This window comes from Alexandromys fortis, unplaced genomic scaffold (genome assembly GCF_014885135.2).
Source record: "Alexandromys fortis isolate MF-2015 unplaced genomic scaffold, M_Fortis_MF-2015_v1.1 scaffold_310, whole genome shotgun sequence".
Lineage (NCBI taxonomy): Eukaryota > Metazoa > Chordata > Mammalia > Rodentia > Cricetidae > Alexandromys > Alexandromys fortis.
In genome coordinates this window covers 624,503-642,778 of record NW_026068202.1, presented here as the reverse complement: position 1 = coordinate 642,778, position 18,276 = coordinate 624,503, and the positions used below count along the sequence as shown (strand labels likewise).

General features: G+C 42.7%; 1 protein-coding gene across 1 annotated transcript; it reads right to left on the bottom strand.

Moving 5' to 3' along the window:
* Nucleotides 1-902: 902 nt before the first annotated feature.
* On the bottom strand, nucleotides 903-18,250 carry LOC126493147 (calaxin-like). The gene is made up of 5 exons (XM_050129972.1): nucleotides 16,902-18,250; nucleotides 6,823-6,978; nucleotides 5,606-5,710; nucleotides 2,669-2,820; nucleotides 903-1,078 (listed from the first exon to the last, which is right to left on the bottom strand). The coding sequence occupies exons 1-5, from the start codon at nucleotides 16,957-16,959 to the stop codon at nucleotides 914-916; spliced, it is 636 nt and encodes a 211-aa protein (XP_049985929.1). The 5' UTR covers nucleotides 16,960-18,250; the 3' UTR covers nucleotides 903-913.
* Between the last annotated feature and the right edge of the window lie 26 nt (nucleotides 18,251-18,276).

The following is an 18,276-nucleotide window of genomic DNA, read 5'->3' as shown; positions in this document are numbered from 1 at the left end:
AAGCTGTGTTCTGTCATCAGTCTCTCCCTCCCTCCCCTCCATGTTTCCGGGGTGTGTGTGTGGGGGGGGGGGTTGTATGCCTCCTGCCTCTTTCTCTTTCCATGGCACATGCTTATTCCTTTCTTTGTGTGGCCAAAGAGGTAGCAAGTTAAATCCAAGTCTGTTAACTATAATTACTGAAATGGTAATATCTTTAGCCCCAAACTGGAATGAGGCTGATGACTTTGTAATTGTCTACAATTTGGCAATGGGTTGAAGCTACAAAGGGGAGAGACTATCATGTATTATTTTCTAGTTCTTTAGATTTTTCCTTAACTAGGCCAGCAAGATGGCAGCGTTTGTAAAGGCACTTGCTTAGAAACCTGACTACCTGAGTTCAATTCTCTGGGACCCACATGGCTGCAGGAGAGAAGAGGTTCCTACAGTTGTCACTGTGGCATGTCCTAGATTGGGTTACTATTGTTGCAGTGAAGCACCATGATCAAAAGCAAGTTGGGGAGAAAAGGGTTTATTTGGCTTATACTCCTCTGTAGTCCATCACTGAAGGAAATGAGAACAGGAACTCAAAACAAAGTAGTAGCTCCTGGAGGCAGGAGCTGATGCAGAGGCCGTGGAGAGAAGTGCTGCTTACCAGCTTGTTCCTTTGGCTTGCCCAGCCTACTTTCTTATAAAACGCAAGACCATCATCAGCCCAGGGATGACAACCCCTCACAATGGGCTGAACCATCCCCCATCGATCTCTAATTAAGAAAATGTCCTACAGCCCGATCTTACAGAGGTGTCTTCTCAGGTCACTCTTTGAGATGACTCTAGGTTGTGTCAAGTTGGCATAAAACTGGCCAGCACATGGCATGCATACCTTACACACACACACACACACACACACACACACACACACACACACACACACACGTTATATAATTTTAATGAATTTTTTTCTCTCACCTACTTTAAGTATAGTATTTGTAACTACCTTTGCTTCTGGTAGACATGGTCCAAAGGCCTCCAACAAAAGGCTGTCTTTTTTTACCGCTTTTTCAAAGTCTGCAAAAGAGATCTTGCCATCATTGTCATGATCCTAGAGAGAAAGGTGATGTCATGATAAATAATCCAAGTCATTTTAAATTTTGCCATAGAAAACTGATTATCTAGACTGTCCTGTAAAACTATTAAGTTCCTACTGCTGAAGACATTGTTTACACAAATCTATGGGTATTTTTAATAGAAGTCATTGATTTATTCTTCTGACCCAAGTCTTCCTAGCAGCACTGTCAGGAACACACTGGAATTGAGGAATAGCAAAACATTGGAAGAACCATATTATACTACTGCCCCTTTTGCAATTATACAAGTAAAATGTGGCTCAGATATTTCATCACAATTTTATTTCTCAAAAGGCTTTATTTGGGAGCTCACTAGGTAGAAAGGTCAGCCGTTAAGGGCAAGGCACATGGAGTTATCACAGTGAACTGTCCAGACTGGGCTAGACTCATGGAATGGAGGCTCCAGGCTTCTGCTGAGATCTGGCTAAGTTGGAAGGTGTGGGGGGCCTGTAAAGTTCTGTCCACTTGAATCACAGTAGAAAGCAGGGGTGTGCGTCAGCGAAGTGTTAGGGACAAGGCTTATGAGAGATTACGTATGTTGTGTAGAATCCAGGGCAGGGGAACTCTTTGAATTTCGAGTGCCTGACTGCTGCTTCAGATTGGATTGGATAAGATGTCTGTGAGTTTTCATTTTTGTGCATGACTTCAGAATCTGATCTAGAGAGCAGTGTGAGTGGCCATGAGAGAAAGGGATTTAGGGACTTCCTGCAGGTGATTCTCTAGCATCTGCACTCAGTCTGAGCAGCCGCTAGTATTTTACAAGAGCATGCCTTATCTTTCTCCCCGTCTGTGTCTGTCTCTCCCTGTCCACCTCTCTTTCTCTCCCCCCACCCCGTGTGTGTGCATGTGCGTGTGTGTGTGTGTGTGTGTGTGTGTGTGTGTGTGTGTGAGACATAGTCTCAAAGTGTGACCCCAGCTGGTCTGGAACTTGCAATCTTTCAGACATATAAGTGCTGGGATTGCAGGCACGCACCCTTTCCTCTCTGAGTAACATCACTGAGTTTGTTGTTTTGGGTCCTTCTCAGGACAGAGTGAGCAGCACCATTCCTGTAATAAGGAGCCACCGCTGCAAGGTTTTATTGCTTTAATTCTACACAATTTCTCTACTTTAGTTTTTCTCATCTGAAAAGTAGAGATAGCAGTTCTAAGGATAAAATGAATTAATACATAGAGGACCCTGAGAGGCCTGCTATGTAATAAGCACTCTGTAAGGATCAAATATTTTTTATTGTGGTTATTTTGCTAAAATGAGGGTTTGGATAAATTGAAAGAATGAAATCATGAAGACACAAAGCACAAAATTTTACATCTGTTGAATCTGGCTTCCTCCCAAATTAATAAGGTTTTACTGGTAGTAATATTTTAAAATAATTAAACTAACATTTATTTTGCATAATGATTATGTAGTCACCAAACCATTCCGTATGTACCGAGCACCCACTTTCCGTGAGGCAGATCAAGTGAGAACTGTCCATAGGGAAATGACTCACTGGAGGAACAGCCATCGCTCACGCCATGCCTCTGCACAGCTACTGGCTTGAATGCAGTGCTTCGCCCGTGCTTACCATTTTCTTCAGGCTTATTTCCACCAACTCCCTTATTCCTTCCTCATTTTCTTCTTCGGGGGACTGCTGGGAGAGACTGTTCTTCAACATGTCAAAAATCTTTTCCCGGGAAATATAACCATCTCCAGTTAAATAATAAACTTCAAAACAGACTTTATAAAACATAGAAATCAAAAATTGAACCAATAAGATATCATTAGTTATTTCAGTATAAGATAATAAATGATACATATACAATTACTGATCTGATCCACTATATTACAGAGGTTTTATAATAAAGTGCTTCTTATCAAATTTCTTTGCAAAGGATTAAATACCCCTTTAGAGGTTCCTGGATTTGGGATTTGAAAGTATATCAAGCTGCAATAAATGAGGTGGATTTTTTAACCAGCTTTTATTTGTATGTTATATATGTGTATTTAAGCGTGTATGGCGTGTTTGTATTCTCTGCATACAGACTATAAAATTAAGCACACACTTTACTGCATCCTCACAAAAGGATCTCCCCTCCCCCAGACAGTGGATGTCTTCATCTCCTGGGGTCTGCCCATCTACCTCATCTTCAAGCCTCTCTCTGGGGAGGACTTCCATGCTTTCTATACCATGTCCTGGGAATGCAGCAGTGAAGTAGCTTTCTTAGAGTTCAGTGGTGTAGCTGAATGTTTTGGCAAAAACCAGGAAGAAAATCGAGTGTCAGATGAGATGAGTATCTATTAAAACTTCTCCAGTCCACAGTCTAACATACAAGTTTAAGAAGAAACCCAGTGTAGAAAACAGTGTTCCCCAAGTGAGCCTCTCCTACAGTGTGTCAGAAGCATTTGAGGAAGTGGAGTAGAGAAGACAGACCATCTCTAGTGTTGTTTAATCGTGTGCCACAACTACAATACAGCGTCTCACTTCTCGGTGAGACTTGTGTAAGAACCTGGTTGGAGGGGCTGAGCTGGAGTGAGGGATGGGTTAGACTGCTTGCTTTAAAATGTGCGAGGCCCTGGATTCAGTCCCCGGCACTACATTGCACTCCCAGACGCGACAGAGTGGGAGCTGCCTCATGAAATAGTAAACGTGAGAACTACAGAGTGCACAGAACCGTTGATTGGCAGAGAAGTTTGGTTATTCAAAATACTGCTCTAAAATGTTAATGTATTTTTAGCTTAGAAATACGTTTATTAGAAAATTTATGTGAGTATGTGCTGTGTAGAAGGAGCTGCGGGCAGGCCTGCTTTTGTCCCGCCTGGCTCCTGCATGGTTAGCTTTACTCCCGAAATAACAACACACAAACTGTATTCATTTAAACACTGCCTGGCTCATTAAGAGGCTGGAACTCATGGGCCAAGCAGTGTTTAAATGAATACAATTTCTGTGTTGTTATTTCGGGGCATAAGCTAGCCAGGCGGCTGGGAGCCCGGGCGGCAGGAACACAGCCCACTGCTCCTATCTCTACAGTGCTGGGTGTGTGCAGGTGCCTGCCAGAGGCCAGAAGAGGGTATTGAATCCTCTGGAGCCAGCCAGCATGGGTGCTAGGAGTCAACCTTGGGTCCTCTGGGAAAGCAGCCCACACTCTTCCCTCTATGGTCCAGGCATCTTCTCTTTCTGTGTCCCAAATTCAATTCAAGTGAAAGAGCAAAAAGATACACAAATTTGCTCCATTACAAAGAACTCTGTAGTCTTTTCTTAAGCAAATGGACATGGTAAGCAGTTTGTTTCTCTGAAAACTGGTACCTAAATTAGTTTTTATTCTGTTTCCAGAATTCATCCCAGGGAATCCCGATAGCAGGAATAAAACATAGGACATGGACATTACCCTGAGGTGGTTGCAGACCAGAGCTATTGCTGTGCAGAGCTGCGGATCCGCACACGTCCCAGTGCCCAGCATTCCTTTGATTTAGAATTTTCTTCGGCCTGCTCTCACTTCCCTCTCCTCAGTCATGAAGACCAGAGGGATATTAACGTCTGGGCTGTTAGGGCGTGTTGAGCTTCATCCTCATTCTCTTATGGTGGAGCACACACTTTCTTCAGTGAAAAGGCAACAAATGACACCCAAATGACACATGCGTACATTCAAGGCCTGTTTTCTGCTGAGCTCACACAGGCTCAGAAACCTTAGTCTTGTCAGTGGACCCTAGTGGCTGTTCTTAACTGGGCTGTAACAGTTGAGCATGACAGACTCAGTAAAGGCAATGGGTCACAACTGGGTCTCCCAATTTATCTTTTGTGGGTTTTCTTCTATTTTTTTTTTTACATTTATGCATGCATGCAAGCATGCATTTATGCTCATAGAGGTCAGCAAACAACTTTCAGGAATTGGTTCTTTCCTACTGTGTGTGCGTTCAGGTTGACTGGTGGCAAGCGCCCTCACCTGACGAACCATCTTGCTGGCCCTCATGAGACTTTTCCACAAGGGTGCTGTAGAGAACACTGATTTCATCTGTGTGGTTCTATAAGCATTCACCTGTGAACAATCATTCCTGGAAGAAGCTCCATCTGCTAAGGCTGACTAATGAGAACTCCAGTAATTTTGGAATATTTGGAGTCTAGAGCCTAGTTACCTTGGACTATCTTTAGCTACTTTAAATGGCCTTTATTTTCTCCTCTGAATGTGACCTGCCATCCTGGTGACTATTCGGTTAATCCTTTGGAATGTTTCCACCAGCCCAGAAGCTAAGAATGTCACAGTGAGGCCTGTAACAAGTCCCCTGCTATGCTGTGACCACCTACCCAGTGCTGCCACCCATTTTAAAGTGTTTGATCTATCTATGACTTTGTGGTCACAAATATGCAAATTGGCTAAACCTGAATATGTTCCCAGCTGTGGTCACTCTAGTTAACCAGCTCCAGAAAACACTCTCTTGTCCCTTTTAGGGTGCCGGTTCTGTCACTGCACCCACACACGCAGCACAGGATTGATGGCACAGCGCTAAGACAGTACTTGTTTCTTACATTTCATCTTTTCTTCAAAAGTTCCTCGGAGAAACACTGACAGTCCTTTAACCCACTCTTGTGCGTTTATATAGTTATCACTGTCTTTGTCAAATACATAGAACACTGGAAAGGAAAAGGAGTGTGTAAGTGTATTGTAATTGTTTTATAACACGCACACATACCCATTTATATAGAAAACTTTACTTACAAATCAAGGAGGAACTGTTTTGGTGTTAGCTTTTGAAAGAATCAAAATTATTGGTAATGTGGGTTTTTCTCTTTATTTCTAAAGCAGAATAGTCATTCCACACAATGAGCAATAATGATCCTCATTTGTGGTGTTTCATGGAGTTGCTAAAGGCAAGAAGATCTAGAGCTAATTAGCGACAGTTTAATAATCAAAAATAAAAAGCTGTGAGAAACCTGTTGTAGTTTCCACGTCTCAAACTAAATTACTAATGTTAAACATTTCTTATGTGTTTCTCACTTGTGTGCGTGTGAGTGCACGAACATGTACCATGGCCTTGTGTGGAGGGCAAAGCCTTGTGGAACTGGCTCTCTTCCATTTTAGGTTGGTTCTGGGGACTGCAGCTCAGGAAGCCAGACTTGCTGACCTATCTGGACCGTCCAGTTTTTAAAGTTATCAATGAAACGTTAGTATCCTATAGAAAAACATTCAAATGTTATTTGATCTTTGGAGAGGAGGGGTATATTGATGATTTTATTTGTGGCAATGGCTTCACAGATATGCATGTGTCAAATCTTATCAAAAATGTATATTTTAATGATCTGCTACAGAACTTAACTAGGTACACCAATCACTTTCGTGTTTTAGACACGTGACTTTAAATATTTCCAATATAAAATGTCATTTTTTTACTGACACATTTATATGAAAAACGCCAGTTAATGGTTTACACATTGGTGACCTGGACTTTGAGGATCCACAGCTCTGTCGTGTACTTTCATGACTAAAAGCCCTCAGTTGTTTGTCCTTAAAAGATACCGCTAGACTCTTTAGTTCAGTGGTAGTGATTTCTCAAAACTTCCCTGCTATGAGCTACAAAATTGGGCGTGGTTTGTACTGAAATCCATCCTCACATTCCCTCTGGCTGCTGTGTGCAGCACTCGCCTGCCAGGATTATTCCTTTCTAGTTTGGCACTGAGAGAAAGTCCAGTCTTGTGGACGGGTTCAGTTTGGGGTTGGTTCGTTTCAGTTTGTTGTGACTCCTTACCCCTATTCATCAACGTATCATCAGTCATTCCAAATATGTTGTGTAGGATCCCCCGAAACGTGTTGCAGTCTAGTCTGGCATTAGCAAGCTTTCCACTGGGCCTTTCCGCCAAGCTGCAGAAAAGGCGTATGAGACATTCAATCTCACTTTTCTTGACTGTAAAATAAGAAGACAAAAAAGGATGCAGAGTTAATCACTGAGTAATTCAATGCAGTCACAGCTAGTTAGTTCTTAGGACACCAAACGTCCATATAGGATGTGAATTTGTTACTGAGTGGTTTGTAGTGTTTTGCTTCTACCAGATCTGCAGGCTTCAAAATGGAAATTTGGAATAGTCACACAGTGGCTCTCATTCCAGACTTAGAAAGTGATGTTTAGGCATGCACAGGTGATGTACAGTTGGGACAGAAACCAGGCGTTAGGCCTGGGGCTGGGGACAAGAGTTAAAGCATCTGGACTCTGTTTCCATTTCTTATTAAAGTTGATTTATTTTGGTTTTATGTGTATGGTGTCTTCTCGGCATGTATATCTGTACCACATATGTGCAGTGCCTTTGGAGGCTAGAAGATGGCATTAGATCCTCAGGGACTGGAGTTGCAGACGGTTGTAAGCCACTATGTGAAATGAGCCTGGGCCCTCTGCAAGAGCAGCAAGTGCTCTTAAACATCAAACATCTCTCTAACCCCCGTTTCTATTTCTTATCTTAAACTGGTAACTTAATGACTCGTTGGTCCCTCACTAGTAACAGCTGAGTGTCGTCCTGGGTGATGTCAGATTCTTCAATCTCTTGAATGTCTGATTCTGTGACTTGAGGGACTGAAGTGGAAAGTGACCGCTGGTTGCCACTTTTGTTTTCCTTTGCTTTTTCTTGATTCTTTCCTTGTTTGTGGAAGAAGGTGAGGAGAAAGAAATAACCATTTCTGTGTAAATAGTTTACAACATGCAGGACTCTCTATGGTTTGAAGAATGTGGTAGTTCTTAGGGTAGTGGCTGAAAATCTAGACAGTAAGCAATTTCAAAGGTGCCTAATAACATTTATTTTATGGACCAAATTAAGATATCTTGCTTCTTAATAGAAGCATATTGTACCAGTGCAGCCCTGAAATAGGATGTAATGGTTATTTTTATTCATTGCCTAAGTCTTAAGGGACACCGATGAACCAGGGAACTGATAGATGTGACTCCTACCTTGAAGGCTGTTGCAGGCTGTTAAGAGATACGTAAGTGACTACTAAGTGGTAGAGCTTGCCTAGTGTGATTGACAGCTCCTCTTAAACCAGTTGTTAAGTATCAAACAACGTATTATAAATCACAAACCAAAGGATTATCAACTAGGGAAGATGCCGTGCTGTAGGACAATGGTATTACCCTCTCAACATTTGTTTTTTATACTTGTTTAATAAAATGCTGATTGGCTGGTAGCCAGGCAGGAAGTAGAGGCCGGGCAATGAGAACAGGAGAATTCTGGGAAGAGGATTCTGCAGTCTGCAGTCGTGACCCAGCCACAGAGGAAGCAAGATGTGACTACCTCACGGAAAAAGGTACCAAGCCATGTGGCTAACTCAGACAAGAATTATGGGCTAATGTAAGTTATAAGAATTAATAAATAAAAAGCCTGAGCTAGCCAGGCGGTGGTGGCGCACGCCTTTAATCCCAGCACTCGGGAGGCAGAGGCAGGCGGATCTCTATGAGATCGAAACCAGCCTGGTCTACAAGAGCTAGTTCCAGGACAGGCTCCAAAACCACAGAGAAACCCTGTCTTGAAAAACCAAAAAAAAAATAAAAAAATAAAAAGGGGGGGGGCTGGAGAGATGGCTCAGTGGTTAAGAGCATTGCCTGCTCTTCCAGAGGTCCTGAGTTCAATTCCCAGCAACCACATGGTGGCTCACAACCATCTGTAATGAGATCTGGTGCCCTCTTCTGGCATGTGGGCATACATGGAGACAGAATGTTGTATACATAATAAATAAATCTTTAAAAAAAAAAGCCTTAGCTAATGGGCCAATCAGTTTATAACTAATGTAGACCTCTGTGTGATTCTTTGGGACTGAATGGTTGCAGGACTGGGCAGGACAGAAAACCTCAGTCAACAGTGCTAAGAAATGAGATATTCAAAGTGGCAATATCACTGGAGCAGGGTCTTGAAGGAGCAGGCACTTACTTAGGCGGCAGTTTGAAGACTCGGGGTTTTTCTTGTTTGTTTGTTTGGTTTTTCAAGATAGGGTTTCTCTGTATAACAACTCTAGCTGTCCTGAAACTATTTCTGTAGACCAGGCTGACCTCAAACTCAGAGATCTGCCTGCCTCTGCCTCCCGAGTGAGTGTGCTGCGACCACCCAGCTGACTCGGGGCTTTTGAGTTCTAAGAGTGGCAGACGGTCCATGGGCATGTTGGTAGATGTTTTTTTGTTTCGTTTTTTTTTTTAATCAGAAATGTTTATTTTTTGCTTATTTTTCTCAATTTTTTTTTAATTTGGGAATTTCACACAATGAACCCCATCACACTTGTTTCCCAATCCTCCCCCAGCATTGTGCCCCCCGAAAAGGGAAAAAAATACACTAAGTTCAATTTGTGCTGCCCATGTACTTGGAGGAGGATCAAGCTCTCAGTGCCAGCCTTAGAGACAAGTCCTTCCCCGCCCTACCCTATCAGAAGCCACACACTTCCGCTTCTTGTCACAGTTTCTAAGGGTTCTCTCCAATGGCTTCCTGTCTAGACTTTTTGGGGTGTATGGCGTTGTCTCTCATTCTCAGCTGTGATTCTGCAGCCATCATCTACAGCGCAAAAGAAGCTTCCTTGCCCATAACAGCCAGTGGCAGCTTGGATCATGAACTTGGTTCAGGCAGCGGCACAGACCGTAGACCTCATCAACATGGTGCCCGCTGGCAGCATGGACTACAGACACGGCCCCTGGTGGGAGCCCCGATGATAGTCCTCGTGTGTTGGCAGATATTACAAACAATATGAAACGATAACCAGACCTGTATTTAAGTTTTCAACCACTTTCATAAAAGTCTTGAAATTATTTTCGAATGGAAAAATCAGCGATTTGTATTTTGCTACCTGGTCACAAGTGTGTCTGTCTTTTATTTTTATTTTTTTGATACAAAGTCTCACAGTGTAACCCAGGCTGGCCTGAAACTCTTGATCTACGGCCCCAATTTCCCAAATACTAGTGTTACAGGCATGTGCTATTGTGTCCAGCTACATGACTTTGATTTTCCTTAGAGAAATGAGGTCTAAGTAGCCACCCTTTAAACTAGAGACTTGACTGGAGCGGTGGTGGTGTGCGCACCTTTCATCCCAGTGCTCAGGAAGCAGAGGCAGGTGGATCTCTGAGTTCAAGGCAAACTAGGTATACAGAGTGTGTTCCAGGCCAGCTATGTCTACACAATGACACCTGTGTTAAGACAAAGCAATGCAGTGAGATCTTTGTGATGGTTTCAGCTAATCGTAGATAGTAAAAATAGGCCTATGATTGAAGGACAATACCTACTGTGATATTGCCATTTCCTCTCAAGTCCTGGAGGTAGGCTCCTTCCAACCAACAAAGTAAAAGAAACCAGCAAGGTTCAGGCAGTTGAAATCTGAGAAAGCCCCCTGAGACTTGTGCTCTTCCCCAGCGTCATGTAAGTGGTAACAAGTGCTGGGAAGGGGCTCTCTTGACTGAGCTGCCTACAAGTTGTACTCCAGGCATGCAACTTTTTCTTAAATTCTTTGACAGGTTCATACATGTATATAATGAATTTTAGTCTTTTTCACCTGCTACTATGCTCATCTCCCCCATTGAAAACTTTCCAAGTCCCCTTCCCACTGTCTTTTTTCTGTGTCCCCCACTGAGTTCAATTAGGGCTACTTGCCTGGCTGTGTGGGAGGTTGCTTACCTTCAGAGAGCAGCAGTAGGCTATACTACTGAAGAATGATATCCCTTCCCCCAGCCACTACTAACTGTCCTCTCCCCTTCCCATGATGAAATGTTGGCAGGCTCGTCTTGACATGTGGGCAACCACAACTGCAGAGCTCATCAGTGTAGCAGGAATGTCATGTCAAGGAAGTCTTCCTTTTGTAACACATCTCCCCATCCTCCAGCTCTTTATTCTTCCTGTCTCCCCCTCTTCAACAACGTTCCTTGAGCCTGGAATGGGTGGTATAGACCAGCCATTTGGGGATGAGCAATCAATCCATCAGTCTTTATTTCGGCTCTTTAACCAGTTAGGAATCTCTATGTTATCTGTTGTCTATTGTAATAGAGCTTTTCTGATGAAAACCAAGAGCAACACTAATTCTGTGCAAACACAAGTATTTAGAAAGTGGTTTAACCATGTCCTTTCTGCAAAGTGATAGCAGTGGGTTCCTCTTTAGGTACTAGGATCTACCTGCCGCCAGCTCTTGATCAAGGGTACAGTCCTAACCCTGGGGCAGGCCTTGACTGCAATTAGAAAATTGTTACCTCCAAAACATTCATGCCACCACAGCATCAGTGGACACATCTTGCCAGGGTAGTTGTTATTGTAAGAGTGTTGATAGCTTTCCTCTCCCAGAAGCCTCCAAGAGCACCCTAGGCACTGGGAAAGCTAGCCAGCAGGAGGAAGCATCCAGCTATTACAACTTGATCTTTAAGTCCTCTTAGAAATCTCCAGAGTGTGTGAGACCTTCAGCAACAGAGTCTTAACATCAAGTTCTAGCAGAAGGGCAATGACATCTATTGTTCTGGGGACTCTCTAAGCAACAACTCAGAGGGAAATATCCCACTCAGCACTGCACTGAGATTTTGTTTGATAACAAGGCCTCTAGGACAAGCACTAGGGGATGCAGGTCTCTGCCTCTCATGCTTGCTGCCATGGTGTCCCATCATGGTGGACTGTATATTTAAATCATGAGCCAAGATAACCCTTCCCTTCATACACTGCTTTTGTTGGGTAATTGCCACAGATGCACTATAGTAACTTACAGGTTGGGTCATGTAGGAGCTGCAGCTGCCAAGGGCAGTAACTACAGCTTCCAGTTTCTTCTGATGTGGGTTTACTATGAGTACATAGGATGGGTTTTTTTTTTTTTTTTTAATTTTTTGCCTTGTGCTCACGACTCTCCTACCTTAGCCTCCCAAGAGCTGGGATGACAGGTGTGCCCTGCTACACCCAGCTGGAGTGAGCTTTAAACCATTTCACAATTGATCAGTCCTTTTCCTGCAGTTTCTAGTATCAGCATCATAAACTGTGGTAAAGGCTGCAATTGCATTTTAGCAAATTTTCCACTAATGGCCTTTTAAAGGGCCAGTTAAGTGTTAAGATCCAGTGGGTGATCAATTTCAGTGTTTCCTTGGTTTTCCTGATCGGGATTGAATGTGTAGTCTTTCTCCACTATGGAGTAATGCTAAGATGAAGGGCTGCTGCAACCAGGTACTTAGGTTTCAAGCCAAGGCCACATATATGTTTGCCTGTTCCTCCTACTCTATGTTCAAGTCCTACCCTCCAATGTGGTAGTAATAGGGAGCAGGGCCTTTCTGAAGGGATTGTTTGGCGCCCCATCAAACGAGATGCCAGTAGCCTATCAGCCAGAAAGCGGGCTGTTCACTCTCCTATAACTTAGAATTATCAGCACTCAGAACCATACACAGTAAATTTCCAGGCTTACCTTGTATTATTCCTTTTTCTACCCCTGCCTAGAGTTCTAGTTTTTCACTTGAGAAAGCAGCTTCTAACCCTTCCCCCCAGAGCTAATTAGGAAATATGTATGCCAACCATGTAATACTGCTATATCATTTTGTCTCAAAACGCCTAGAGGTGGCCCTGTTGTAAGTCTGAGTTAATTTTATTAAAAACTCATTAACACTAAGAACCAAAGATTTGGAGCCAAAGGACAAATATTAAATGTTTCCCTCCCTTTGCCAGGAGTGGATCAGAGATGCAGCTCAGTGTCTCTGACTTTTGGCAAGGGGCCTGACAAAATACCTTCAGAGATAAACATGTAGGTTTCAAAGTTAGAGACACACAACTAAACAAAACTTGCTGCTGAACACAGCGATGTAAGGTGAGTATCATTAGCCATGTCGAGAAGAATGGTAACGTTCCCAAGCGTCTGCAAGCAAACACTTCCAGCAGCCACTTTAAAACGGAGCACTTGTGAAGGCAAAGACTGTGCTGGATGAGAGTCACTTCTAGATACTCAAAGACTAAACATTAAATGACTAGAACAGTTGTATCAAGATTGGAGTGCAGTTTGGATTGGGTGCCTCCTCTAAAGACTCATCGAGGTGGCAGTACATCTCTGATGGTGTAGCTCCTTCTATGATTTTCAAATCTGCCTTGAACTTCTGACCCTCCTGTCTGTACCCTCTTAAGTGTTAGGAATATAGGTGTGAACCACCACTCTGTTGATATGGTGTTAGGGTCTGAACCAGAGGCCACGTCCATGCTTAAGACACCCTAGAACACATCCCGACTCCACAATCCTCTGTACTTCAGTCTGTACACAGGCTACAGACTGTGAGCCCCATATACCACGATGTAGTCACCTCTTTTCTGGGTTCTCTGTGTAGTTTGGAATCTGTCCTCATTACCCCATCTGTAGCCCAGGCTGGCCTCAAATTCAGAGATCCTTCTGCCTCTGCATCCCGAGAGCTGGGATTAAAGGTGTGCACCACCACTGCCTGCCTTGTAACCACCTTTTCACAAATGAAATAGGTGACAACAGGATGTTAATCTGTTCTGAGATTAATATTCAGTCTGTTAACCCCAGGAGAATGGAATTTGCAGCCACGACACCAGTATTCAGAGGTAATTCCCTGCCTTTGTGCCTAGTCTAAAACTAGACAATTATTACCCTGAAAAGGGAGTAGAAGGGCATCTTTAGTGCTGCCTGCCCAATAGTGTTCCCATCTGGGCTGCTCTCCTTGGTAGTCACTATGCATAGGTGAACACTGAACAGCGGCTAGTGAGAGGAAGAAAATGGAATTTTAAATTATTTACAGATGGTCATATATAGCCAGTGCCTACTTTTTGGACAATGCAACTCTAGAAAGTAGCTCAAAGTTAATAGACATAATGTACATTAAGTGTAGAAATCAAAGCTTTCTAGATGGATCTTAAAAAAAAATGGCAACAGTTATGTTGTAAAGAATTTTCTTTGTGAGGTCACTAGCTTTCTGAGGGTCTGAGTCACTTGGTGGCTGTTGATTATAAGAGAACTTTGGTCATATTATTATATAAATAATAATAAATTATGTCATAAATTTTAAAGATTCCCTCTAAGAAGCTCTAAACCAGCAGTTCTCATCCTGTGGATTGTGATCCCTTCAGCAAACCTCTATCTCCAAAAATATTCACAGAATTTTATACAATACATACCAGTATCTGCTAGTTATGAAATAGCAAGAGAAATAATTTTATGGTTGAGGGTCACAACATGAGGAACTGTCTTAGTGTTGCAGCATTAGGGAGATTGAGAACCACTGGGCTACCAAAGCCCAGGAAACTTCTGTCCTCTGGGCCTAGGACGTTGTACACTAAGGAAAATAAAAACACAAGTTCTCCTAAAGAAGCCTAAGGTAAGCCAAACTGCCCATGCCTGTTCTGTGTGAGCATGATGCAGAAGGCCAACAGAGCTGTCTGGGAGACCCGCGGAGCAGTGGGAAGGCTCTGAACCTGTCACCGTCAGAGATGCCAGTGTGTGGCGTTAGAAGACTCACGCCATTTGTGAGCACCTCTCATGCCACTGGGTTTGTTTATAATCCAAGTATAAAACAGGTAACTAGTCAGGCCAGGATAGGACCTTGAGAGCACAGCTATGCTTAACCATTCCGTCCGAGGATTTTGAACAGAACTGGAAATCAATGTCAAAACTTTTGAAAAAGGGAAGAAATGCAACAATTCATTTCATTTTAAAAACAGTATCCTTGCTGATCAATTATTGTATTTTTTGTTTTGGTTTGGTTTTTTCAAAACAGGGTTTCTCAGTGGTTTTGGAGCCTGTCCTGGAACTAGCTCTTGTAGACCAGGCTGGTCTCGAACTCAGAGATCTGCCTGCCTCTGCCTCCCTAGTGCTGGGATTAAAGGCGTGTGCCACCACCGCCCGGCTCAATTATTGCCTGTGAAACTGCTTTCAAGAATTAAACACATGGGTAGCAGACATATCTAAAATAATTTCATTAGGATGAATTTAGATTTTAAAAACAAAACAAAATTTCCTTTTCAATGTTATGAAATACACTCCTTTTAAAAAGCAGTAAATGGACTAAGGGAGACGTCTGGGCTGGAGTTTGAATCCCCAGCATCCATGGAAAGACCTGGTACAGCAGTGACTGTATATGGCTTCTCTCCAGCACAGGAGAAGCAGAGATAGCTGGTGACTTCCAGGGTTAGTTTAGTCCATCTTAAAAAACAAAACCTACAGAAACAAGATTGAACAAGACACCAGGGTTTACCCACCTCTGCCCCTTACACAATACACACTCCTGCGTGTATGTGAATCCAGGTGTGTGCCATGTGCATATATAGAAGCAATAATCAGTGTTTACTGTACTCATTGGCTAAATTTATAAAACTGTAAGGGTTACTAAGAATTAAATGATAGAGGTTAACAAAAGAGATCTGGAGTAGTGCTTGAGGGATTCGGATAATTTTATAGCCCAACTTGAATAGGGAAAGCTAAGCCAAGCTTGCAAGAGTCTTAATTAACATTGTGTCCACCCACCTGAAGTCCAGAGGAACAAGGAAGTTACATAACGTCAATGCCTAGACGGAAAATGACTACCATGCAGGATTTGTAGCTGTCTGAGAAACAAACCCTTGGGAGAATGCATCACAGTTTTCAGGGCAAGGATTAAGAAAACTGACCTAATAAGCTGTGTATAGCAAGCACTGTAACATGGAAAGCATCACACTATTCATTTTGTTGGAGACAGGGTCGCACCGTGTAGCTCCAGTAGCCTGAAATTCTCTATGTCGATCAGACTAGGTTTGAGCTCAGAGACCCACCTGCCTCTGCCTTCCGAGTGCTGGGATTAAAGTTGCTCACCAACATGTCTGGTCAGGAGCATTAAATTATATTTAAAGTTTTTTGGGTCTATATGTGTATGTGTGTACACAAACATGCCACAATGTGTGAGGGAGGTCACAACTTTGTGGATTTTTTTCCTCCCACTTTCCACGGTTTTTGCAACCAAACTCTGCCTGTCAGGCACGCATCCCCCAGCATCAAGTTCCATTATCCACTGAGCCATGTTGCCACTCCTACCCGAAAGAGTTGTTATTGCATACAAACGTGTGGAGGGCAGAGAGCTTGGGAACTGGTTCTTTCCACTATCGTCTCCAGGAACGGAACTCAGGCCGTCCAGCTTGCATGGCAAATGTGTTCACCTGCTGACCCACTTCACTGACTAAATCATCTCATGTGTTTCTATTAATCCCTGAAGTAAAGCAATCTGTAACTGAGTTTCGTACCAGAAACCACTGGAACTGGTCAAATTGATTGTTTGTAGTTAAAAATTCTTATTGTGAACAGAATAAAATCTATACTTGGTTGGCAGGTAATTCTTTTGCATTTATGTATTTTCAAGACACTCTCCCCACATGCCCAAATGGGTCAGGACACCTGATGGCTTCCATGTTTCTAAGTACATGGTAATGGCTCACTTGCTCATCTACTTGAGAAGTAATTTGTTATTATTTTGTGTGTGGAATGTAGGTCAGGACAGCTTTCTGGAGTCAGTTCTTATGGCCCCAAGAGACCAAAAGCAGGCTCTCCAGCCTGTGTGGCAGAGCTTTACAAACCTGACCATGTCTTACCCACCACCACCTCAGGGTCCCACTGTGTAGTCCTGGCTGGCCTGGAACATGCTCTAGAGCACCTGACCTCAGAGATCCCCCTGCTTCTGCCTCCCTGAGCACTGAGATTCAAGACATGTGCTACATGTGTGGCTCTTATTTTTTTTAAATGACCGAATATAAAGAACTAGATTTAGTGTATGGTCACAGAGCACTCTGTGCTGTCTAGCAAGTTAGCAAGTTTCTATCTAATCCACTGACCAACATCTGTCTCAGCGAATCACAGTGTAGAAACAGTTGAAGATTGAGTACTCACAGCTCTTGACAGTTTTACTGATGGATTCCACCAGCTTCTTGAGAGGCCTTTGCTCCATTTTAAGGAGTGGCTGATTCAGCACACTGCTTTCCCAAATAGTCTACTTCTAAACTGACACTAACGCTACTACTCCAAACAGAATGTGGCCAGTGGCAACCTCCTAGCAACTAGACAGAGTATTCTCAAGCAGCTGGAAAGGTAAAGAAATGGATGCTGCCAGCCAGTACATATACAGGGAAGTCGTTAAAGTTCTGTGTATCTGAAAACTGTAGCCACTTCTACATTTAAGATCGTGTAATATGGTATTTTCACTTATAGTTCCTCAGTGAAAATTCAAAACATTTTTCTATTTGAACATATAACTAAAAATTATTACAAAGCCCTTCTTTAGATTACAATAATTTCCCAAGCTATGAATAGCTCCTTCAAAGGCTGTCACCTACTCCAAATCTGTATTTTGGGTAAAATTAAATTTGGACACTTTTAGGGCACTTAAAACACTTAAGGGCAACCAAAGGACTCCTAAGTGCCCACAAAAAGCTAGCGCTGGTATGAAGACAGCAAACGTTTCAGCAGACACTCATCACTTTCTGGCAGCTGTCATTCTGTAAGAGATGCGCCTTGTTTGCCAACTTGGTATAAAATCACCCAAAAGAGAAAAGGCAAGTTTTGGTGGAAAAAGGAAGGTATGTTATTAACTTACACATTACTGTAGTCACTGAATTAATATAAGGAACAACCATAAATATTCTTTCATCCTTCTCAGGAGAGTTGCTTCGGTCACCACCAAACACCAAGGTGAGCCCTAGACAACAGAGTCTGAAAAGGACACACCATTCTTCTAAATCACCTGCTTCCCACCTTCTCTGGTCCAACAAACAGCTGCTTCTTGCAGGCTATAACTGTCATATCTAGACAAACCCATAAACCGCCCCTGTACACCTAGGAAAAGTCATCAACAACTGGCCAAATAGTCTTGAACATCAATTCTGCAAAAAAAAATTTTTGGAGGAGGTATCATATATCCCTCAAATGTTTTGATACCCTATAGTAGGAAATATTTTAAGGAACCTCCCAGGAAATGTGTTATTTTATCACTAAAAACCTTATATCCCTCAAATGTTTTGATACCCTATAGTAGGAAATATTTTAAGGAACCTCCCAGGAAATGTGTTATTTTATCACTAAAAACCTGAGGGCATATTTATCACTAACTTTTGTAGCTACCTGTGACCCAAAGGGAGATAAGAGCACAGCTATTTTAAGTAAAATAGCTATTTATTCAGCCTCTTTCATGCCAAAAATGTTCTGTGCATATTCCACTATAATTAGCACACACTCTGACAGGCAAATTGTACATTGTTATATTCATATT